This window comes from Falco peregrinus, chromosome 10 (assembly GCF_023634155.1).
Source record: "Falco peregrinus isolate bFalPer1 chromosome 10, bFalPer1.pri, whole genome shotgun sequence".
NCBI lineage: Eukaryota > Metazoa > Chordata > Aves > Falconiformes > Falconidae > Falco > Falco peregrinus.
Window position 1 is genome coordinate 22,236,228 of NC_073730.1, and position 18,852 is coordinate 22,255,079.

The 18,852-nt window shown below is 41.1% G+C and overlaps 1 protein-coding gene and 2 long non-coding RNA genes across 5 annotated transcripts in view; 2 read left to right on the forward strand and 1 right to left on the reverse strand.

Moving 5' to 3' along the window:
- Positions 1 to 974: 974 nt before the first annotated feature.
- On the forward strand, positions 975 to 13,479 carry LOC129785245 (uncharacterized). Its single transcript, XR_008749019.1, has 3 exons — positions 975 to 2,222; positions 2,634 to 3,547; positions 11,910 to 13,479. It is a non-coding gene; the product is annotated as an uncharacterized LOC129785245 (long non-coding RNA).
- The window catches only part of ST6GALNAC5 (ST6 N-acetylgalactosaminide alpha-2,6-sialyltransferase 5), a 74,226-nt gene continuing 58,951 nt past the window's right edge, over positions 3,578 to 18,852 (reverse strand). The window contains exons 3-4 of one of the 3 annotated variants that reach the window (XM_055815394.1): positions 13,490 to 13,597; positions 3,579 to 6,109 (exon numbers count right to left, since the gene is read on the reverse strand). In XM_055815394.1, the coding sequence (XP_055671369.1) occupies positions 5,878 to 6,109; positions 13,490 to 13,597 (340 nt within the window). In that variant the 3' untranslated portion in view covers positions 3,579 to 5,877. Of the gene's footprint in view, positions 6,110 to 13,489; positions 13,598 to 18,852 lie in introns of all 3 variants that reach the window. The other 2 variants (XM_055815392.1, XM_055815393.1) reach the window with 2 other exon arrangements.
- On the forward strand, positions 13,591 to 18,636 carry LOC114012452 (uncharacterized). The gene is made up of 2 exons (XR_003554902.2): positions 13,591 to 17,899; positions 18,111 to 18,636. It is a non-coding gene; the product is annotated as an uncharacterized LOC114012452 (long non-coding RNA).

Consider the following 18,852-nt stretch of genomic DNA (forward strand, 5'->3'; position numbering starts at 1 on the left):
CCCTGTGCTACACTTAGGAAACAGTATTTTCTATACTATGATAACTTATTTTTTGAATAGTTACAGTCTGAAATCCAGCATAGAAATCTCACAGAATTGCCTGTAAATGTGTTTTGTATATTTATTTACTTATTTAAAGTTAGTAAGCTTTTCGTTTTCCCTGAAGGCCCTTCAGACAAACTCAGTTTGGGATCTGGGCTCTGGGGACCAGCCAGGTTATTCTTACTCACAGACCCTTGGTGTTTTACAGGCCAAGCAGTGTGCTTGTGCAGTATAGATATTTCCTCCATTGTGCACAGAGAGAAAACAAGCCAGATGGCAGTTTCTTGATGTTTCTTTGCATAGAAATTTCTAGAGCAGAATTAAATTGGGGGGATTTTGTGAGTCTACATAACTAGATCTGTGAACCAAGCATGCCCATGTTTTCAAAATTTTGTACATTCATGTCTGCACCCTGTACTATGTAACTGCATTGACTGGTCTTGCAATGAGTTTCATAAACACTGTTTAGAATACTCCTGGATGATAAAAACCTAAGTTGTTTCATTTCAGTTTTACAGCTCTCTTTCAGGATCACCTATTGAAATGTATTACTATTGAACTGAAGTAGTTGTAAGTTAACAGTAGGGTTATACTCACATGTTCTCTCACGTCTCTGCTTTTCATTTGATTTCTGAGCAGTCTATGAAGTGCTGTATACACTTGAGAACGCTGTTTTGTATGATTGTGCTCAAACGCTTACACAAATATATGATTCTAAGCTACACTTGTGTAACAGACTGAAAGGTGGCCCTGAGCAGTGAGGAGCCAATTGGCATTTCACTGGGCTATGCCAGGTGAATATTTTTGCATTTATGTGACTATCACCATGAAATGCTGTTGTCTTAGCATAAGCAAAGATCACAGACTGTTCCAAAGTATCTTTACAGGTAGCATTAGTGATAGTCTATCTCTTCTAGAGTGGACTCTTCTTTTTTGTGTTTTTTTTTTCCCCCCTGGAAGTTGGTGTCCATTATTGATTAGAGGAAAACAAATGTAATCTATTTCTAAATCTGTAATGAGTGTCTGCAAATTGATCCCATTTCCATCTCACTTCAGCAGTCTGATTTCTGTTCTCTGCTACCACATCCACAAAACCTACTGAAGTGAATGGATCTCGTGGTCTCGTGTGCCTTCCGATGGGTATAATGGTGTGCTAAAGCAGCGCTGACTTTCACATAGTACTAAATCAGTGATTTGTGAAGGAACAAAGACCAGATAGCTGAATTTACCATGGGCGGAGAGGATCTGCAAAGTGGCCCGGGCAGGGAGGCGCTGCACTGTATTCCTGTAAGGGAGATTTGCAAGAGTAACTGTCCCACTGAGGCAGACAAGCGACGTCTGCAGCCCTGGCAATCCTGACACCAACAGCACGGCATTCATGTTATTCTTAATCTTGAGAGCTGCTTCTTTCTCTTCTCTGATGGGTGCTTAGAGGGAAGGAAGAAAAAGTTTCTGAAGACTTTCAAAAATTGAGCTAATTCCCCCTTCAGTATAGATGGGGAAATGAGATGCTGCCAGTTGCTGGTAAATGGCTAACTTGATCCAGTACTTTGTTGTGTTGTGAACTGAAAGGCTTCTACAAGTTCAGGATTATTTGGACTTGATAAAAACAGATGAGGTGGAAGGCAGTTCACAAAGTGGGAATGCATATTTCATGGAGCCTGTGGCATTTGGAGAGAAGGCACCTTTGTATATGGTACAATCTGGGGACAGAGATTGGGGACAGCAGAAAACTTGATTGAAAACAAATGGATGATATGCCACAAAAACATACATATTTTTTTATTCGCCTTTCACCACTTAAAAAATGCAAAAACTGTTAATGCTTATTATTGTACAGAAGTGTTGGAGGGATGGTTGAGTAGAGTTCTTGTGGCACACGATTGATTTCTAGAATACTGAAAAGAAACTTCTGCAGGACAGCCATTGCTGTTGAGCCACAACTTTCTACTTGTCGGCTCCAGCCTGACTTTGGTCCTCATATTCCAGGGGAATACAGCTAGACAGCACAAACCACGTTGTATTCCTTACTCTTTAGATTCCCCTCACCCCATGCCCCAGTGTTTTTCTCTCGCTATTTTTGGATTACTGTTGTCCTTGTCTCCTTAGCGCTCTTCTGGGTAACAATCACTTGGTTTCCTATGAAGTTCGGCTGAGAAATACTGCAGGACAAGACCCAGGTAAGCACGTCCTGCAGAATTTTACCAGTTTACACTCCCGTTCATGTGTATGTACATGCAATAGATGAAACTGCCATGGTGTGTCCTACTGGCTAGAGCCAGAGGTGGCTGTCAGCAGACCTGAATCTCACTAAAATCTAGTTCTAAGGCTGTACCTTGGTCTTAATAAGTTTCTTCACCTCCCCTTTCCTTAGCTTCCTTACCCAGGAAGAAACAGTATTAACTTGTCTTTCTGAGGTGCTTGAACGTTTTGGATGCGAATTTTTCTCAAAGTGCAGCGTGGTTTTGCCTTGTATCATGATGCTGCTCACTGACAATCTTGCAGCCATTGTGCCAAAATAACAGAAAGCAGCAGTTCTGTTTTTCTGTTTTTAGTTGCAGAGGTATTTTCTTTATCATTCTCAATTCCAGTTGCACCTATCATGGCAAAAGAGCTATGGTTCTTCAAGATGAAAAATAGCTGCTCTGATGAAGCCAAGCATAAAAGCATAAGGTATGCAAGGAGTTAGAACTAAACATAGATCTTAAAATTGCTGATGTCTGTAAACACTGTTCTGCAACAGTTTTTAATGTGTGGAGTGATGCGTGCTGAAGATCATGAATTGATCAAATTATGGCAAAGAGTGCAAGATGACAGCACAAACCAGAGAATGGCAGGAGTGCCTAGTTTGTACTAGTTATCTCTGGTCTGACAGCGCTTTCTATCATAAATCTGTTTGTTTTATAACTAGGCCATAAAACCTTACTTCAGGCTGAAATGTAGCACGATGTGCTGTAGTTCAAAAATTGTGCTTTTATAGAAGAACACATCAGTAATTTGTAAATTAAAATTGCAGCACTCTGAAATTATTTCTTTTGCACTCTTACAACTTGTGCTTTTTGGACTGGATTTATGTTCCATATAAATCCGTGTGATCGATCCTATTTAAAACTTGTTCTCCCCTTGGTTTCATCAAATTCCTTTTGCAGTGAGTTTTATATGTACAAGTGTGACTTACTCTTTGCGATACTCCCTCCTACCTTTTGCAATTAGATGGGGGAACTTGCTGAAACTTCACAGGAGGTTAATGAGACTCAAGTGAGTTTGGGGTGTGTTTTGTTTAAAAAACTGGATGTGTGTAAGGGTCAGAACACCACAATAGTTGTTACTAACAGAAACTGAAGAAGAAATATTTTCAGTCCTTAGCAACTCTGTTGGAAGCTAGGAGATTCAGTGTCAGCTTACCCCGTGGTTCTTCTTCACATTCTTAACGCTTCATCTGATCTACTTGGTATCGACCAGTCTTGCAGACTGGAAACGAGCACGGGGAGCACAACAGAGTCTGGTGAGTCCCATGTTTCTGCTGAATACTAAAATAGATCAGTGTAAGCTATTTTTAAATGATCTGGTTTTAATAATAACTAATTTTTTTTTTAATATTTAGTTATATATAACTAAATTTATATTTTAGTTATGTTTAATAATAACATAACTAAATATTTAGCATTCACATCCTGCAGCCCTTGATTAATGGAAAAACTTAAGAGCTGTATTTTAGAATGACAAGATCTTTTTATTATTATATCACTAATAAAATAACAAAAGCATGGTGGCATCAGAGGACCTACTGTGATCTGTACCATCTCTTGCAGTCACATTAGAAAAGATCTGTAAATCAATTTGACAGAGTTCATCAATTTGAGCAATATCTGCTGGATACACGCCCCAGTACACATGCTGAAAAGGATGTTCAAATTCCCATTAGCTCAAAATCCATTCTGTTTTTTGTAGAATGTTGTGAAATCAAGTGAAAGAAAAAAAGCACAATCAGTGCAAGGGGGGAGTGGAACACCAGCTGACAAGAGACAGGTTATAAGGAACTGGCACTAGTGGAGTTTTGCTTTCAGTTTGTGTTCTGAGTGGTGTGTGCCAGGAAGAACACGAAAAGAAAGCTTTTAAGGCAAAAATAAGTTATAGTTTCTTGCTCTTTGATAGTGGGGAGGGCTGCAGCAAGTAGAGTGGCTCTTGGAAGCCTGCTCTTCAGGTCCAGGCAGTGTTACAGGGGTAACACTGTTTTGCCCCCGATAGGGCAGTTCCCTTTGTCCCCAGAGAGTCGGGGTATCTGTAGGGCAGCTGCAGCTATTGCTGTCCACCTTTGGAAAGAGGAAGGCCGTAGGTTGTGAGTTGGTTTAAATTATAGTGACGTTGGTCCCAGTTCTACATATTGTGTTTGAGGTTCAGCTTCTTGGATTTAGACATCTTTAAGGTAGTATCTTTGTTCTAGCTTTAGTATTTGTCTAATGAGAGACACCTTTTGTCCCGAGGTATAATGTTTCATGCAATAGTTACTGCTATCGATACTTCAAAGAAATTAAGATACTCAATATTTGTGAGGCAAAAGAAAAAATACTGCTGAAACGGAAATCTCCTTTATTCACAAGCCAAACGTAACCTAGTCATTCACACTGTGAGGTTCCATATACAGCACTAGCATTGTCCATCCCTTGGCTTGCAGGGACTCACCATGCACATGTACTTCACGAGAAAACTACCAAACTTTGCTCTTTTCAAGGGGACAATTTTGTACTCGGGGGACTCTTCCCAGGTCCCAGCTGGTGCAACCCAGGATCTCTGAGATCAGTGATGATCTTGGGACAGTGGAAGGCAGAGATTTTTGCAGGTGCAGTGTTGTAATCTTTTTGGCTAGTATGGCTGGTATGGTAGTACCTGGTAGTTTTAACTTCATTTCAGAAATCTGGTCGTGTTTCAAGCAGTTGTTGCCTGGTTTGTCGTCTGTTGCCTCAGCAGGGTCGCTCCCTCAGCCTCCTGCAAGACTACAAGAGGCAAAACAGAAGAAAACCCCTCCAGCCTTAGCCTCTCCACTGAAAAGCATGCTGGTATAGCCAGTGGTTTTTTTAGGTAGACTTTGCCCTCCCTCCTCCCACCCGTAATTAAAAACCAGCAGCTTGATAGCACAGCAGCAAATGCACATTAATATCAAACAGAATTTTCACTACCGTTTTCATATTAACATCAGATGTCAGAATGTAAAGTTAGCTAGATCTGCACATGGGACCATTCTTGCTGTTAAAGGCTTTAGGCTGGAACGGAGCCCAAAATTTTTAAAAGAAATGCAACATTTCCAGATCAAATATTAATTACATGCTATATAGAATTCTATTTTTCAAACAAATTTTATAAATAAAAAGCTAGGCCTTTCAAACCATCAGCGATACTAATTTTGAATTTGAAAGATTATGAAAGATAAACAACCACGTAACTGTGAATTAGAAAAATGCTGGCCTAGGTTGCATAAAGACCTCCATTAAATAAATACTGTTAAGTTTTCACTATGAAAATTCAGTGGCATTATACTTTAAAAATCCATGATGAGTTAACCATCCGCTAATGAGACTCAAGTTGTTTTTCACGAATCACATACACATAGAGGAAGTCAGATGGCCAGAGGCGGCTATATACTGGATTAATGCACAGTTCGGCAGGAAGTACTCGCGATACGCATTGCTCCTCCATCGTAACTTCCTGACTGTTGCAGTTACCAGCTGCAAGTGCTGTTAACCCTTTCCTCTGGGCTGCTTTGCTGTCCCAGAAGATCCGACACCCCGAAGGCTGATACGGTGGGTGACTGTGATTGCAGTCATGTGCGTTCATCCCTCAGACCACCGGTTTAACCTCAGGGTGATTTACAGTGAGTGGTTCTGGTTTCCAGTCTGGTTGGAAAAAGTGAATGTTGAATGTCCGTGCCCAGTTCTCAAACACTCGTTTCTCTGTGATGAAACGATGATGACTGCCCTTTCGTCCCCGCTCGTGTGAAATGTACATTGTGCATTCATCAGGTCCCAAAGGTTCGTAATAATGATAAGGTACTGAAAGATGATTAGGATCCCTGTGAAAGAGAGAAAATAGATGGAAGCCCAAGATGTTCTTTTTTACTGATTGAAGAGATGCTATCTTTAATAAACGGATGGCCTCAAATGTGCTTTTCATGCCAGTTAAACCGAATTTCTAGGTAGCTGTATTTTTCTTGCATATTTAATACAACAGAATGGGGCAAAGGTGGTTTTTTTGCTTTTTCTATTGCTTTCCTTTAATCCCCTCCTCCCAGTTAAATAAAGGACAGCAGCAGCTCAAAAACAAGGGAGAGTGCTGCAGGGCTGTGTTACTACTATGAAATTCAAAGCAGACTGCTTAAAAGAGATTTATATCTAGACTGTGATTTGTAAAAAGCCTCGCAGAGGTATTTACTGAACTGGGGGAAGATGGAGGGAAGGTGGCTGGTTATCTGTGTCACATCAGCTCAGTTGAATATTCCCAGCATGGTGCACAAGGTTCTGATTGTACAACTTCAATGAGAGTATTTGCATGGCAGGTCAGTGATGGTCTGCTGTTGCAGGGCTTATAATCAAACATCTGACGCACAGATAAGTTCTTTTTGATTTTACAATGGCAACTTTCATGTATCTAAGCTAAAAATTAAAACCGGTCGCTCACAGTATCCTTCTGACCTTGTGAGCCTGTCAGCATTAACCAGCAGGAGACGAGTACTCGTGAGGTGACACACAGGATATGCCAAAGACCAATTAGATATTCAGGATAAAGTTCATTTTAGCAGTTTTAACCTTAATGTTTTGATGTTACTTTCTGTAAAAGGCACGCTTGTATTGTAATAAGCCAGAGTGACTGACTAATTTTCCTTTTGTTTTGTTCTCTACGTTAAACTTTACCCATTACGTTTTCACATTGGGCACAGGCATTTTGGGCTGACAACCTTCTCTTTGAATTTATCCCAGAGAGTGGGCCATCCCAGACAGAATAACCCAACTGTACCAAGCTCCCCAGTTGCTACCAACAAATTATTTTGTAATGGCAGAAAAGTTAATCCAAATATTACCATTTAGTGAAGCCTTGGAACTGCTCTGTGTTAAAGCCTGAGCTGAACAGGACCGTAGTATGCAGCAAGAAATCTTATGCAGATTCAGGGCTGTCAGCTCTAATATAGCCTTGATTATTTTCATTTTGAAGAGCTAATATTTAAGCTCACTTTCAATTGAATGCGTCCACAATCTGTCAGTATTCTGATCTGGTCATTATTTTTACTGTGTAATTCTGTCACCTACGCAGTTCTCTTAATTTTTCTTATTTTACCGTTTTCCATATTGTATATGCAGTGGTAACGTATGATATTGCTGCTGCTTTCCATTTGTACCTTAGATTAACGTTTTAATTCAGTCAGTCTAGCTTCCTGGTAACACAACACGGTGATCAATCTTACACGGCCAGAACAACAATAAAATTACATTTCTAGAATATGATGGATTCTAAATTTGCTGTATATATTCTCGCTGGAATACCTAAGAGTGAAAAGAAATCCTTCAATATCTTACCTACAGAAAACATATTTGTAAGGTAAGAAATACCCTTCATATAGAAACTTGGTTTTTTTTAAGTTGCAACTATTAGATCTCAATTTTCAGCTAATTTTTCACATAATTTTGTTATACATTGGACCTTTTATTATAATCTCTTCAATGAAGCAGTTGCATGGTTACTGTAAATCTAATAGGATACATTTCAATGTGATTTATTCTTTCTTAGGAACTACTGAACAAATAGGCCTTTGCCTCTCATTTAAACTGCTCTTCCCTTCTGCACTGAAGCCAGATGTTACTCTTGCGTTCTCGAGGTAAACCTCTGTTACTCAGTGTAAATTTACTGCTTTAAAGTTAGGATTAATAAAGTTGAAATTGTATCTCCCAACAGACTTTGAACAAATGCAGTCACAGGAAAGACGCTAACTGCCCAGTACCGCAGCCCGGTACCTCCTGGTGGATTTGGTTGGGATCCTCCCCCCGCTGCCCCACCCCAGCCCTTTCTGAAGGCCTGCGTTGGGTTTGCAGAACATGAACTGGGAGAGCAAAAAGCAGGTTGGTCACTGTATGTCTGTTCCCTGTTCCTCTGCTGTGCCCTGAAATTAGCAGTGGGTGATGGTGGTAAGCAGAATCGGATTTCTCATGGAGGTTCTGTAGGAATGCTGGTTGGTTGGTTGGTTGTTTTCCTCCACACAAAACCCAAAGTATACAGGTACAAGGGGGTAGGTGGATCAGATGGAGAGAGGTTCCAACCTAAACGATTCTATGATTCTACAGTGGTCCTCCTTCTTCACTCTGGTAACTTGGTATTTACCTAGGGTTACATCTTCTGTTGCCTCTTTGAAGCAACATTTTGAAGCCGGTTCCTCCCAGAAAGTGCTTTATCTCTTAGGTTATCAATATTCTACTAGTGGATAGTCTAGAAATGCACTTCCCTTTTGAAGACAGAGATTCCACGTTACATCAAAAGCTCTGAAGCTAACACCAGCGTATCCTATGTGGATGCCCTTAGCTCCAGGCTGTAACGGATCACTGGTTTTGTGCAGCATCCTCTCAGAAATGCTCCAGAAACACCTGGCGCACGGGGCCTGGCGGATGATAGAGGCAGAGGAGCACGGTCTCAGCACCCTGTTGGGTTCAGGCATCGCCTGATGGGTGCTGTCAAGGCTTCTGTGTAGGTCTACTGGCTGAGCTGGTGGTGAATTCAACGCAAAACAGCTGGTGGCTTTAGACCTCTCCAAGACTACTCTGCAGCTGACTGAGGCTTTCAGGCTACATTCCAAATGTTCCATTTTGGATTTAGGAACTCTGCAAGGCAGTTAGATACCTAGGACTTTTTGTCTGAAGTCTTTCTCCTTTTGTGGGAGTTCTGGATTCCCCTAGATTGCATGCTAGTAAGGTTTGACTTGAACTCTGGCTTGAGTAACTACACCGTAACCCAAATTAACGGTACTGTGTTATCTTCTAACTCTGCAATTAGCTTGTGTCACCAGCAAATGAAATTCATGAGTAATTTCTATACGGAAATTGCTTGCCACCTCATTTATTAACATTAAAACAGATGCTGTTTTATCACTGGCTGATACTGGACATTAATCAGTATTTTGTCAGACTCTGCATGCATGTTAATATCACAGCTGGGGGGAGCCTAGGGAAGTTCCTCTGGAAAATACACTATACTTCCTGCCTAATAGCCTGCCAGCACAGCAACCGGGTGAGCACTTCTACCCAACGTCAGTCATCTACTGTTTGCCTCTTCAGTGCACATTTTCCCACAGATGGTATCCACCCACAGCAAAAGCTGAAAATACAGCAGTGTTTGCCTCAAAAGAAACAAGGCAGAAAAACAAGGCCACCCCGTATCACGTTCTGGTCAACCTCTCCCTCTACAAATGAAGAGCCATCATAAATCAACCCACTAAAACTACGTGTACTCACACGCTTTGTAAAATAATTTATATTTTGAAGGGTGAATGAAGTGTCATTAATACATTGAGTGATGGGCAAGGTGCTGTGCCAGGACTATGAAGACTTCTGGATCATTTTTTGCCTTCTATTCCCAGGATTCCATTTCCTTGACCTCCATACTAGCCCTGTTTTCCAAACCATTTATGCATTTTGTTACTGAGTTATTAAGGTAATGAGGTGAGATTCTGGCATATGGGCCACAGCACATGACTGTCTCCGCGTTTACAATCCTGTCAGCCACCCCTTCTTCCGTCAAGCCCCTCATAAGCCCCAGGAAATGTAACTAGCAACAACTGCTCCTTTGCATTTGATTTAAAGCAATTGAGAGTGGAGAGAGGGAGGTAAGAAAACACTAGATTTAAAAGCTGTACCCAAAGGAATAAATTAAAGGATTTCAGATGCCAATTTTCAGGCAAATTATCGCAGATGGGAAATGGCCTGGCAGTCAAATGAGGATTCTTATAGGAAAATGATCTGTCTCTGTAATTGGAGCAAAACTTATTCATATTAGTTAAAATAAGGCTCGGAATTAAGCTTTAAGTTTCTGTGAGTTCCAGAAGGCCCATAAAGAGGAGAGGGGTTAAAAGAGGGCTCTTCTCACTAGCACCTTCAGTTTTCCTTTTGTGCATGTGTACCCAGAGGCATCTGCAAGGAACCAAACTCACACTGCTGCCGATAAGCCCGTGGATGGGGATTTGAGTTACTACAAACTGCACTAAGGCTTGTCTGTGTCCTTCCCACCAACGCTGCTGAGCAGCCACAAAGGAAAGCAGCAGCACTGCAGTGCCTTCAGGACGTGTGGTGCTATCTGTGCCCCGCCATCTGGCTGCTGGTGTGGGGAGGCAAGAGGAAAATCCTCCATGTCCCAGTTTAGGAGTGAGTGTTGTGCATACAGCAGGCTGCCAAAGGGAGCGCAGAGAGGGAAACGCTTCCCATCTGGGGTGCTAGTGCTCAGCACAGGCTAGGATTGGATCCCGGGGCAAGACGGCTTGTCTTTCCTGTGACAAAAGAGAGGGAGGCACGCACACTCTCCAAAATCTTTGCAGCGTGCACGGAAGCACAAGCTTTTATCTTATTCTAAAATGTGCAAGTCAGATGTGTTTAACAGTGTAAGAGCAATATCAAAGGCATTAACCCTTACAGCGTAGATCTCTAGGAAAATAACAGGATTCAATACTAGATACAGCGTTGATGTAAAGTACTAGAAATTAATAATAATCAGGTCACCAATTCCAGTTCGGCTCTAAAAATCAATGTCCAGTGAAAGTAAATAAAAATGAATCTAAAACTCGTTGTTGCAAATAATAGAGACAAATCTTTTAGTCTGTACTCTGGGCTCCTTCATTAGACTATTTTTCCTGCACGGGTGGGAAGCAATTTGGTTAATGATCTTAAGGTAATAATTTGTAGCAGAATCAACAGTATGATATTCACAGTACCTTTGAGATGTCCTTCACATTTGCAGATGTGATACTAATTTAGTTCCATGACAGTGATCACCCACACTCATTACTTACTCCACAAATTAATACTTAAAAAATAATGGATATCTGCTGAAGTTGTACATTTGGTGATAAATCTGAATAGAAGTAAGAGTATTATTTTTTTTAATCTTGATGATTCTTTAGTTGCATAGCAACTATACCTATACTATATATATATATATCTATATATATAGTACCTATACCATTCTTGCACACTCAAGAGGTAGGGTGGGTGGTTTTGGTGGTGGGTTTTTTTGGTGGGTTTTTGTTTGGTTTTTTTTTAATGGTAGATTTGTATTTTCTCTGACTGAAACCCAGGAAATACAGCTTAAAATCACAGAATATTTTTCTTTCTGCTATTCTGTTTTGTGGCCTTATTTCTTTGAAAGGAGACACTGTGTAACTTATTAAGAAGTGGCTGAAGAGCAAACTAAGGAAGTTAACTGCATTTAAGACAAAAGGCTTCTTTCATAGATTTTCATTGATAGCTTCTTCCAGGCATGGCAACTAGAGTTTTCCCCTTCATCATCTGGGGAATAAACCTGAAGTAAAGACACTTTATATTCTTTAGATTAAAAAATGACCTTTTCCATTTTTATGACCAGGTGAGTTTACCTTTATGTTAAGATTATTTTTTTTTAATGCAAGCTGCAAGCATTATAACATCTATCAATGGCGGGATTGATTACAGCCTTTCTTTTGTTATAATTTAATTTCATATGGTCTCAGGGACAACTTCAGCCTCTCTTAAAACAGTTTGGTTTTCTTTTAAATTAAGTATATGTATCTAAACTAATCTGACTTTGCCTGAAAAGTCAGGATTGAGCATAGCTTTTCAGTGGATTGCTGTCTTCTGCATTTTTAGATCAGCAGTTTATTTAAGAATTACTTCCATGTACCACTGGAATGCCACCACTTCTGGAGTAAGACAGACCAGCAATGTACAGAACCTGAAGAAGTGTGTCTTGGCCAACTGAAACGACAGGGGAACTGAAATGGTGTGCTGTGGAAGGTATTTATGTTGTCTGGAATATTTGATTTGGTTTGTTATTTTCCTGGGAGAATTCATGATGAAATCTGGCAGTACATCACGGCATTTATCATCAGTGTTTTGTTATAATTTGTAGAAATTCTCACAAATTGGAATTTAGTGTTGACATTTTATACTGTAATTTGTTCAGGGAATTCTACGTGCCCAGGACAAATGCAGATTCCTGAATGATCCTTGTCAGTATTCAGGAGAAAACCAAAGCAGTCCTGTTCTTTGATAGATGAGCTAACCTGTCACTTCAGCCTTGCTTCCCTTGCCCCTGAAAGGCATCTTGAATTAGTCAGTGAACCAGACTTAAGTAAGATCACTATATTTGAAACAGAAAATTCAAGCAAATACTTCTTAGTGAACGGGATTCGTGAAAAGGTGATGAAATGTTACACGGATGCCATAGTTCCAGACTGCCAGTACCAGCTCCGTGCGTTGCTGGGTCACCTAACAGTGCCAGTGCCATCAGGACTAGGTGTGGGCACATAACCACATTTTTCTGAAAGGCCAGAGTGCTAGGCCTAGTAATGGATAGACAGGTGATACTTAAGTCAGCATAAAGATTGCTGATGTAAGACAAATATGCATGAATTTCTACAGGATCAGAACTTCGCAGTGTGTGGCTAACATGAGTTTAGTCCAGTACCAGAAGTCCTGAAAACTGTTTCCCTGTATCACTGATCCATGAGGGGAAACCTTAACCAGCACCTTGGCTCTGAGTCCCGAGTACGGCTGGAGGCACAGCACAGCTGTAAGAGGTACACGAGTTGCTGCTTTATGAAACAGCGTGAAGGGGTCACACAGCTTCCACTGACAGAATCTGTGTGCTGCTTCTACACCTTGGAGCCCACACCCATGCCCAACATGGACAATTATAGGTCTGATCATCTATTCTGTGGGTTCAGGTTCTGGGTGGGTTTTTTTGGTGGGGATTATTTAGGAAGTTAGTTACTGGAAGATTGGGATTCATGTGACAGAGATACAACAATCTGAATTTGAGTTGTGTAGAAAGCTCATTTTAGAAACTAGTCACTGTGTGAATTCCATCCCTCTATTAACTGGGGGGAAACTTTAAAAACAAATTAAAAGTAATGTTTTCCAGCACTCCTTTTTTCAGATTAATTTCATGCCAATTATTGCATTACTTTTAGCTGATAAATATTCGGAGACTAAAAGAAACCAACAAGATGGATTAATTCTCCCACACTACAAACAAAATTTTTAAATATTTTATATAATGTAATTAAATGCTGTTTGTTGTTTTTGGAATCAGATCCTGGGACATGTTAATTAATTGCTTTAAGAGGACTGAAGACATGTTGCAGAGAAAAAAATTTAAAAGATTCAGATATTTATCTGTAACGTTCAACCTTGTTGGCTAATAATGGTTCCAAAATAAATCCTACCTGCAGAAATCCGGTGGCACCATGCCATAAACATTTATCCTGTCACAGAGCTCTAATGCGATAGTCATTGTGAACCAGCCCGTGCTAAGCCAAGTGTTGGATATCTTCCTGAAAGCAAAAACATAATTAAGTTTCCAGGCTGACAAATAATTCTTGAGATACTTGAAGCAGTTTCTGGGCATTTTTTTCATTCTTGTGAAAGGTTATGAAAATTGGGCAACGAAGACTACTTTGCTTGTTTATCTTTTAATAATTTTGCTAGTGCCTTCTGTCAGTGAACTAATCTATGCAGGAACTGCCCTCATTGTAATTAATTTTGGGAACAACAATGCTAACGTTTAGCTGACCTTTTGGTAAGTTTACTTTAAGTGACTGAACTTCATCTCTTATATTTATATTCTCCTGCTAGTAATCTGTACACATCTATAATCACTTAATGGAGCTTACACGCTAAGTGCTCAGGAAGACGCATCGGGGTGATGAGGAGGGCTGCTTAAAATGCTGTCTCCTGCAGCATCCAGAGGAGCCTGTCTGCTGGAGCAAGATCTGGCTTCCAGTGCCTGGTCTGACCATCTTTCCTCCCACCCCGTCCATGATTTGGTTTCTAGAAGCTCACAGCCACTTGGTGTGACTGTTGGCAGGAAGCATAGTCAGCTGCAGCTAAGCCTGGCCCTTAGCCAGCCTGGGAAGCCTTCACTCTCGGTGCTACCCCTCTGCCAGCCCCGAGTCCCCTCCCTGCCTGGTGGCACCTCTGAATAGGACGGGTGGTGCTGCAAGGGAGCTCTCCAGGGCAGCTCCTTTCCTGGTCCCCTCTGCGGGCTGGGAGAAATCTTTAAAAGCGGCACAACTGATCCCAGCGTGATTTGTGTGAAATAGGAGACATCTCCATGTAACTGCTCACAGATGTAAGAGATTTACAAGCAGTACTTATGTTTCGCTGTATTACACAGGTTCTTATCTGCAAAATGGCAACAGTAACATCTCCTCTTCCTAGCATTTGCTTGTTGTTGTTTTTTCATCTGTAAGGGCTGGGTGCTGTCGTGGTTACTGGTTGCCCAGCATATGCACCAGAAGTCCCAGTCCTGTCTTCAGTTCCAGCACTGTCCCGGGGGAGAACTGGCAGTCTTGGAATGGGAGAGTCAAGGAAATGCATGCCAGCGAGGTGTCATAGAGGCACGTTTAGGGGCAGCCTCACAGGACCAAGTCAGGCACCTCAGAAATGCACATGAAGTCAGGTGTTTGCTCCAGAGAAAACTCACTCACTCAAAGGCGTCCTTTCAAATACTGTTAAAGAAGGAGACAGCAGGTCTCCCTAATGGCTCCTCACTCAGCTAGAGAAGTCCCACAGGAAGAAGTTCAAGCTTGTGTCATCTGCGACCCAAAAAGGCCTCAGATTCCTGATGACAGCCTGTCACAGTGACTGGCTTTCCTTTCATCTCACTAAAGCGGAGGCACTGCGAGAGCCAGTGCAGGCTCTCGGATGGCTTGTGCGCGGTCAGACTGTACTAATATGGAACCAGCATTAACCCCATTCCAGCACACTTGTATCCGCCTGACACCTGCAAAATTTTGTGACCCCAACCCCCCAAAAGCACGGCAGAGAACATTAGGTTCTCACCAGAGCAGTCACCAGGGAATCCCAGATCCTGACCCCAGTTCCGAGGCCATCTTCTAGAGTTTACCCAGTGACAGCAGGATGCGCAACAGTCCTGGAAGCAGGGATGGACCTGAAACTACACCAGCCACTGCAAGCAAGTGCCAGCGATCACTAATATGTAATTCAGCAGGCAAGAGCCCACCATGCAGCTTCCCAAGGTAATGCTAAACAGGTTGGTTCCAGGTAGGTCACCTACAGGGCAGTACATGGAGATGTTCTGAGCTGTGAGACTGAGGAATGCCTTGTACCAAGGCGTCCCGTTTCCTCAGTGAATTAGACTATTGCAAAGAAAAAAAAAAAGAAAAAAAAAAGGTGGTATCAGGGCTGGCTGCTTAAAAGGCACTTCTAAATGTGATTCTAAATGTGAGGGAATTCTTTAACCAAAAATGCCTAAAGGATGCTGGGGAGCCTAGGGAATTTGTCCTGTCTTTGTGGGTCACCTGGTAATGTATGAATTCCTGAAATGTACATTTTTACTGCTCCTGCCATACAGATTTGCAGGCTAAGCTAGCATTTGGAGAATAACAGGATTTAAGCATCTCATTAGTTCCAATTATGGGGCCTTATTTATTTTCTGTTTGCACTTAAGCTTTAGGGGTGTGGGGGTGTGTGCAATTTGTCACAGTGTCATAGCTGGGTCATAAGCCCAGCAGGCCTTCAGGCACTGCAGCAATACAAAACAGTAAATAATAATTTTTGGCTCAAAATTATTAGGAAAGAGAAAGGTTGGGAAAAGCCTAAAAAATTTGCTTTCATGCCACTTTGAGAGTTTCTGAGCCTATAAATGGCTAGGTAATTCAGGAACATGTTCAGACTAAGAGTACTTTGGAGCTTGCGCAAGGCCACTGTTTTAGATGCCTAAGATGTCCTTAGAATCCAAAACCATAGCAGCAATTATATCTCGACCATGACTGAAGTGACTGGGCTTTGCACAGGTCAGGCAACCCAGCTAGGCTGTCTGCTGGACTAGTTTTCTTTTTGCTTACACTTACGCAAAAATAAGAAACACTTACTGTGTTTTCAATAAATAGGAGAATAACTGAATTTAAATAAACTAGCTTAAAAGCTAAACAATGAAATAAAGATTTAAAAACTTATCAAGTACCACTTTGGCCTTTTTAAATACCATGTCTGTAGGTCAGCAGTATAGAACCAGGGTTACAGTGTCTTGCCTTTTCATAAAAGATCTGAATGAGAGTCCAACAAAAAATACTGGTTTTATACCTAATCAGTTGTAATGAAAAAATATGAAGAACTGTCGTGTGCTTATTAGGGGAAATCATCAGATACTCTTTTATATGATGAACTAACACACTGTGCTGATAATTCTGTAGTGCACACTAAATTACAATTAAAGGCCTTTCTGCTCCACCAAAATCTCATTTATAATCTCTATGGAAATACTCTTCCTGCAGTTATTTCATTTATGCTTCCTTTATCTAATTACTATAATATTGGTTCTGAATCATATTTTCTTAATGTACCCTTATTCAATTATAAAGTTATTTTCAAGTAGTTACTTTATAATACCAAGTATATTGCTCTACAGCCTTTGTCATTCACCATACTATTTAACTGGCAATGTTTTCTGAAGGTTTCTCTTCATTTCAGAATCAGCTTTTTTTTTTTTTTTTCCAAAAGCACACTACATGTAATTACCTTTTTTCTCATCATTTTCAAGACAGAAATGTACAGTTTGATTATTCCAACCTTGCAATCAGGCTTCTCTCTCCCTACTTTGTTTTTTTGCAGGCACTAATGTGAAAAGCTCGGCAGAAACCTTCCAGGGAACAGCAACATTCTGGGCTGTACAATGTTCTGCTCCTGCCCCCACAGCTATATAAATTTTCTTCCCTTACAAATTCCTTCCTACCCATGTTTCTTTTCATCTTTCCTCTGTTCTGTGCTGTCTCTTCATTTATTTTCATCTCCCATTTTAATCTTCTTAGTCCTTCAAGTATGCTGTATGTGCCCTCTAAAGGAGCGGTTCATACACAGCAGAGCCTGCAATTTCTTAGAAGCAACAGGACCTGTTCATGAGGCTGAATTTTGCTGGCATCCAAGTGCCCTTGATTCACACAGGGAGTTCAGGGTACCCATGACTAGAGTCCACCGTAAACTTGTTATAATGTCATCAAACTGTCTCAGATGCCTTATTTCAGGAGCCAAGACTGAGCCTGATGCCAGTGCAGAAAAAGGAATGCTTTCATCACACGCACAGCTCTGGGCCTCTTGCTCTGGATGGGTGAGGCAGAGCCATAAAGAGAAGCTGGCCTGAAGATGCACATCAAGTGTCGGGAGAGGAGTGGGACCCTGCCTACCCATGGCAGAACTGGCCAGGCCGAAGCAGAGGAGGGAAAGTGTTCCTCAAAACTGGGGACTGCCTGTAGTCTTACACTGAAAGGAGGTGGCAGTGGGTACTCCTTGCGTGCAGGGTCTGACCCTTAGGGCTGACGGTGGCCCATGTTACAGGGCAGCTACAGCTCTGTTAACTTTCATGCCTTTGTAAATACTGGGCATACTGATAATCCTTTGCACTTTTCTTGAAGGTTGCACTTTTCTTGAAGGATTCAAATGCACAATTCACCTTCTCACTTTGCTCTGGGTAAAAAAACGTGGAAAAGACCGTAACACATCCAAAGCGGCAGGGTATCTCCCCTTGTTATCCTTCCTTTTCTTCCTGGCAGGGGCAGAGCCTCTGGCAAAGACTCACAAGCACTGACTTGAGGGTGAAAAGAAAAGGACCTTTAATGGTAAGAAACTGACCATGTTACTGTGTGCTCTTGTGTTAGAGTCAGTCAAGAACTTAGATGTGTAGTTTGATCCGCTATAACTGAACAGAGCTCTGCAAGCAAACCATGCGGGGTATGACAAAAGCAGCAAATGCCAAGCAAAGAAACAGTCACTGTCAGCTAAGGGGATGCAGTGGTTTCCTCTAACACTGGTTCTGCTTTTGTTGTGCAGCCCAGAAAACAAAGTCCATGCTCTTGAGTACTCCATATCCACAAGAAGATCGAGCCCAGTTCCAGGACTTGGTGTGTATGTTATAGTGTTTGTGAAGCCAGAAAATCTCACCATGAGTTACTGTACAATAAACCTACTTCTTCATTTATACCTAAGTGGGGACCCTGTTCCATTCTTACAGCAGCATATTTAATAAGTAATAAAATAGGAGTTTGTTAAAAAGAAACTTATTTCTTGCTAGGAAGTCTTTGGTTTAAATGCCCATTTTCAGACATTATACGTGAAAATGGGCAAGTCCTGCAGTAGGTCACTTACTAAAAATTTGATTTGAAGATCAGCCTACAAGTCATAACCACTCTCATAAAGATGTAACTATCATAATAACTTTCCTTTTCCCAGTTGGAAGTACAAGATGAACTGTTCTGAAGCACCTAATGTATAACTAATGTTTATTTGTTTTACAAGTAGCTTTACAGCTGCAATGTTCCAAGAATGCTTAAATTCAATAAACAGCTATTATAATTCACTGAATGGTGGCATTTCCTCTATAAGAAAACATAACCTATCCATTCTGATTTTTCAGAATCAGTAAAAAAACCTGCCAGGTATATTACCCCACAGTGAGATTTAAAGTGCTTCTGCCTCCTTGGCTATATAAACAGTACATCCAGATTGTAGGATTCTAACTTGATGAGGCAATACTCTGTAGGAATTATTTTGATGCATGTTTTTTTACTTATGT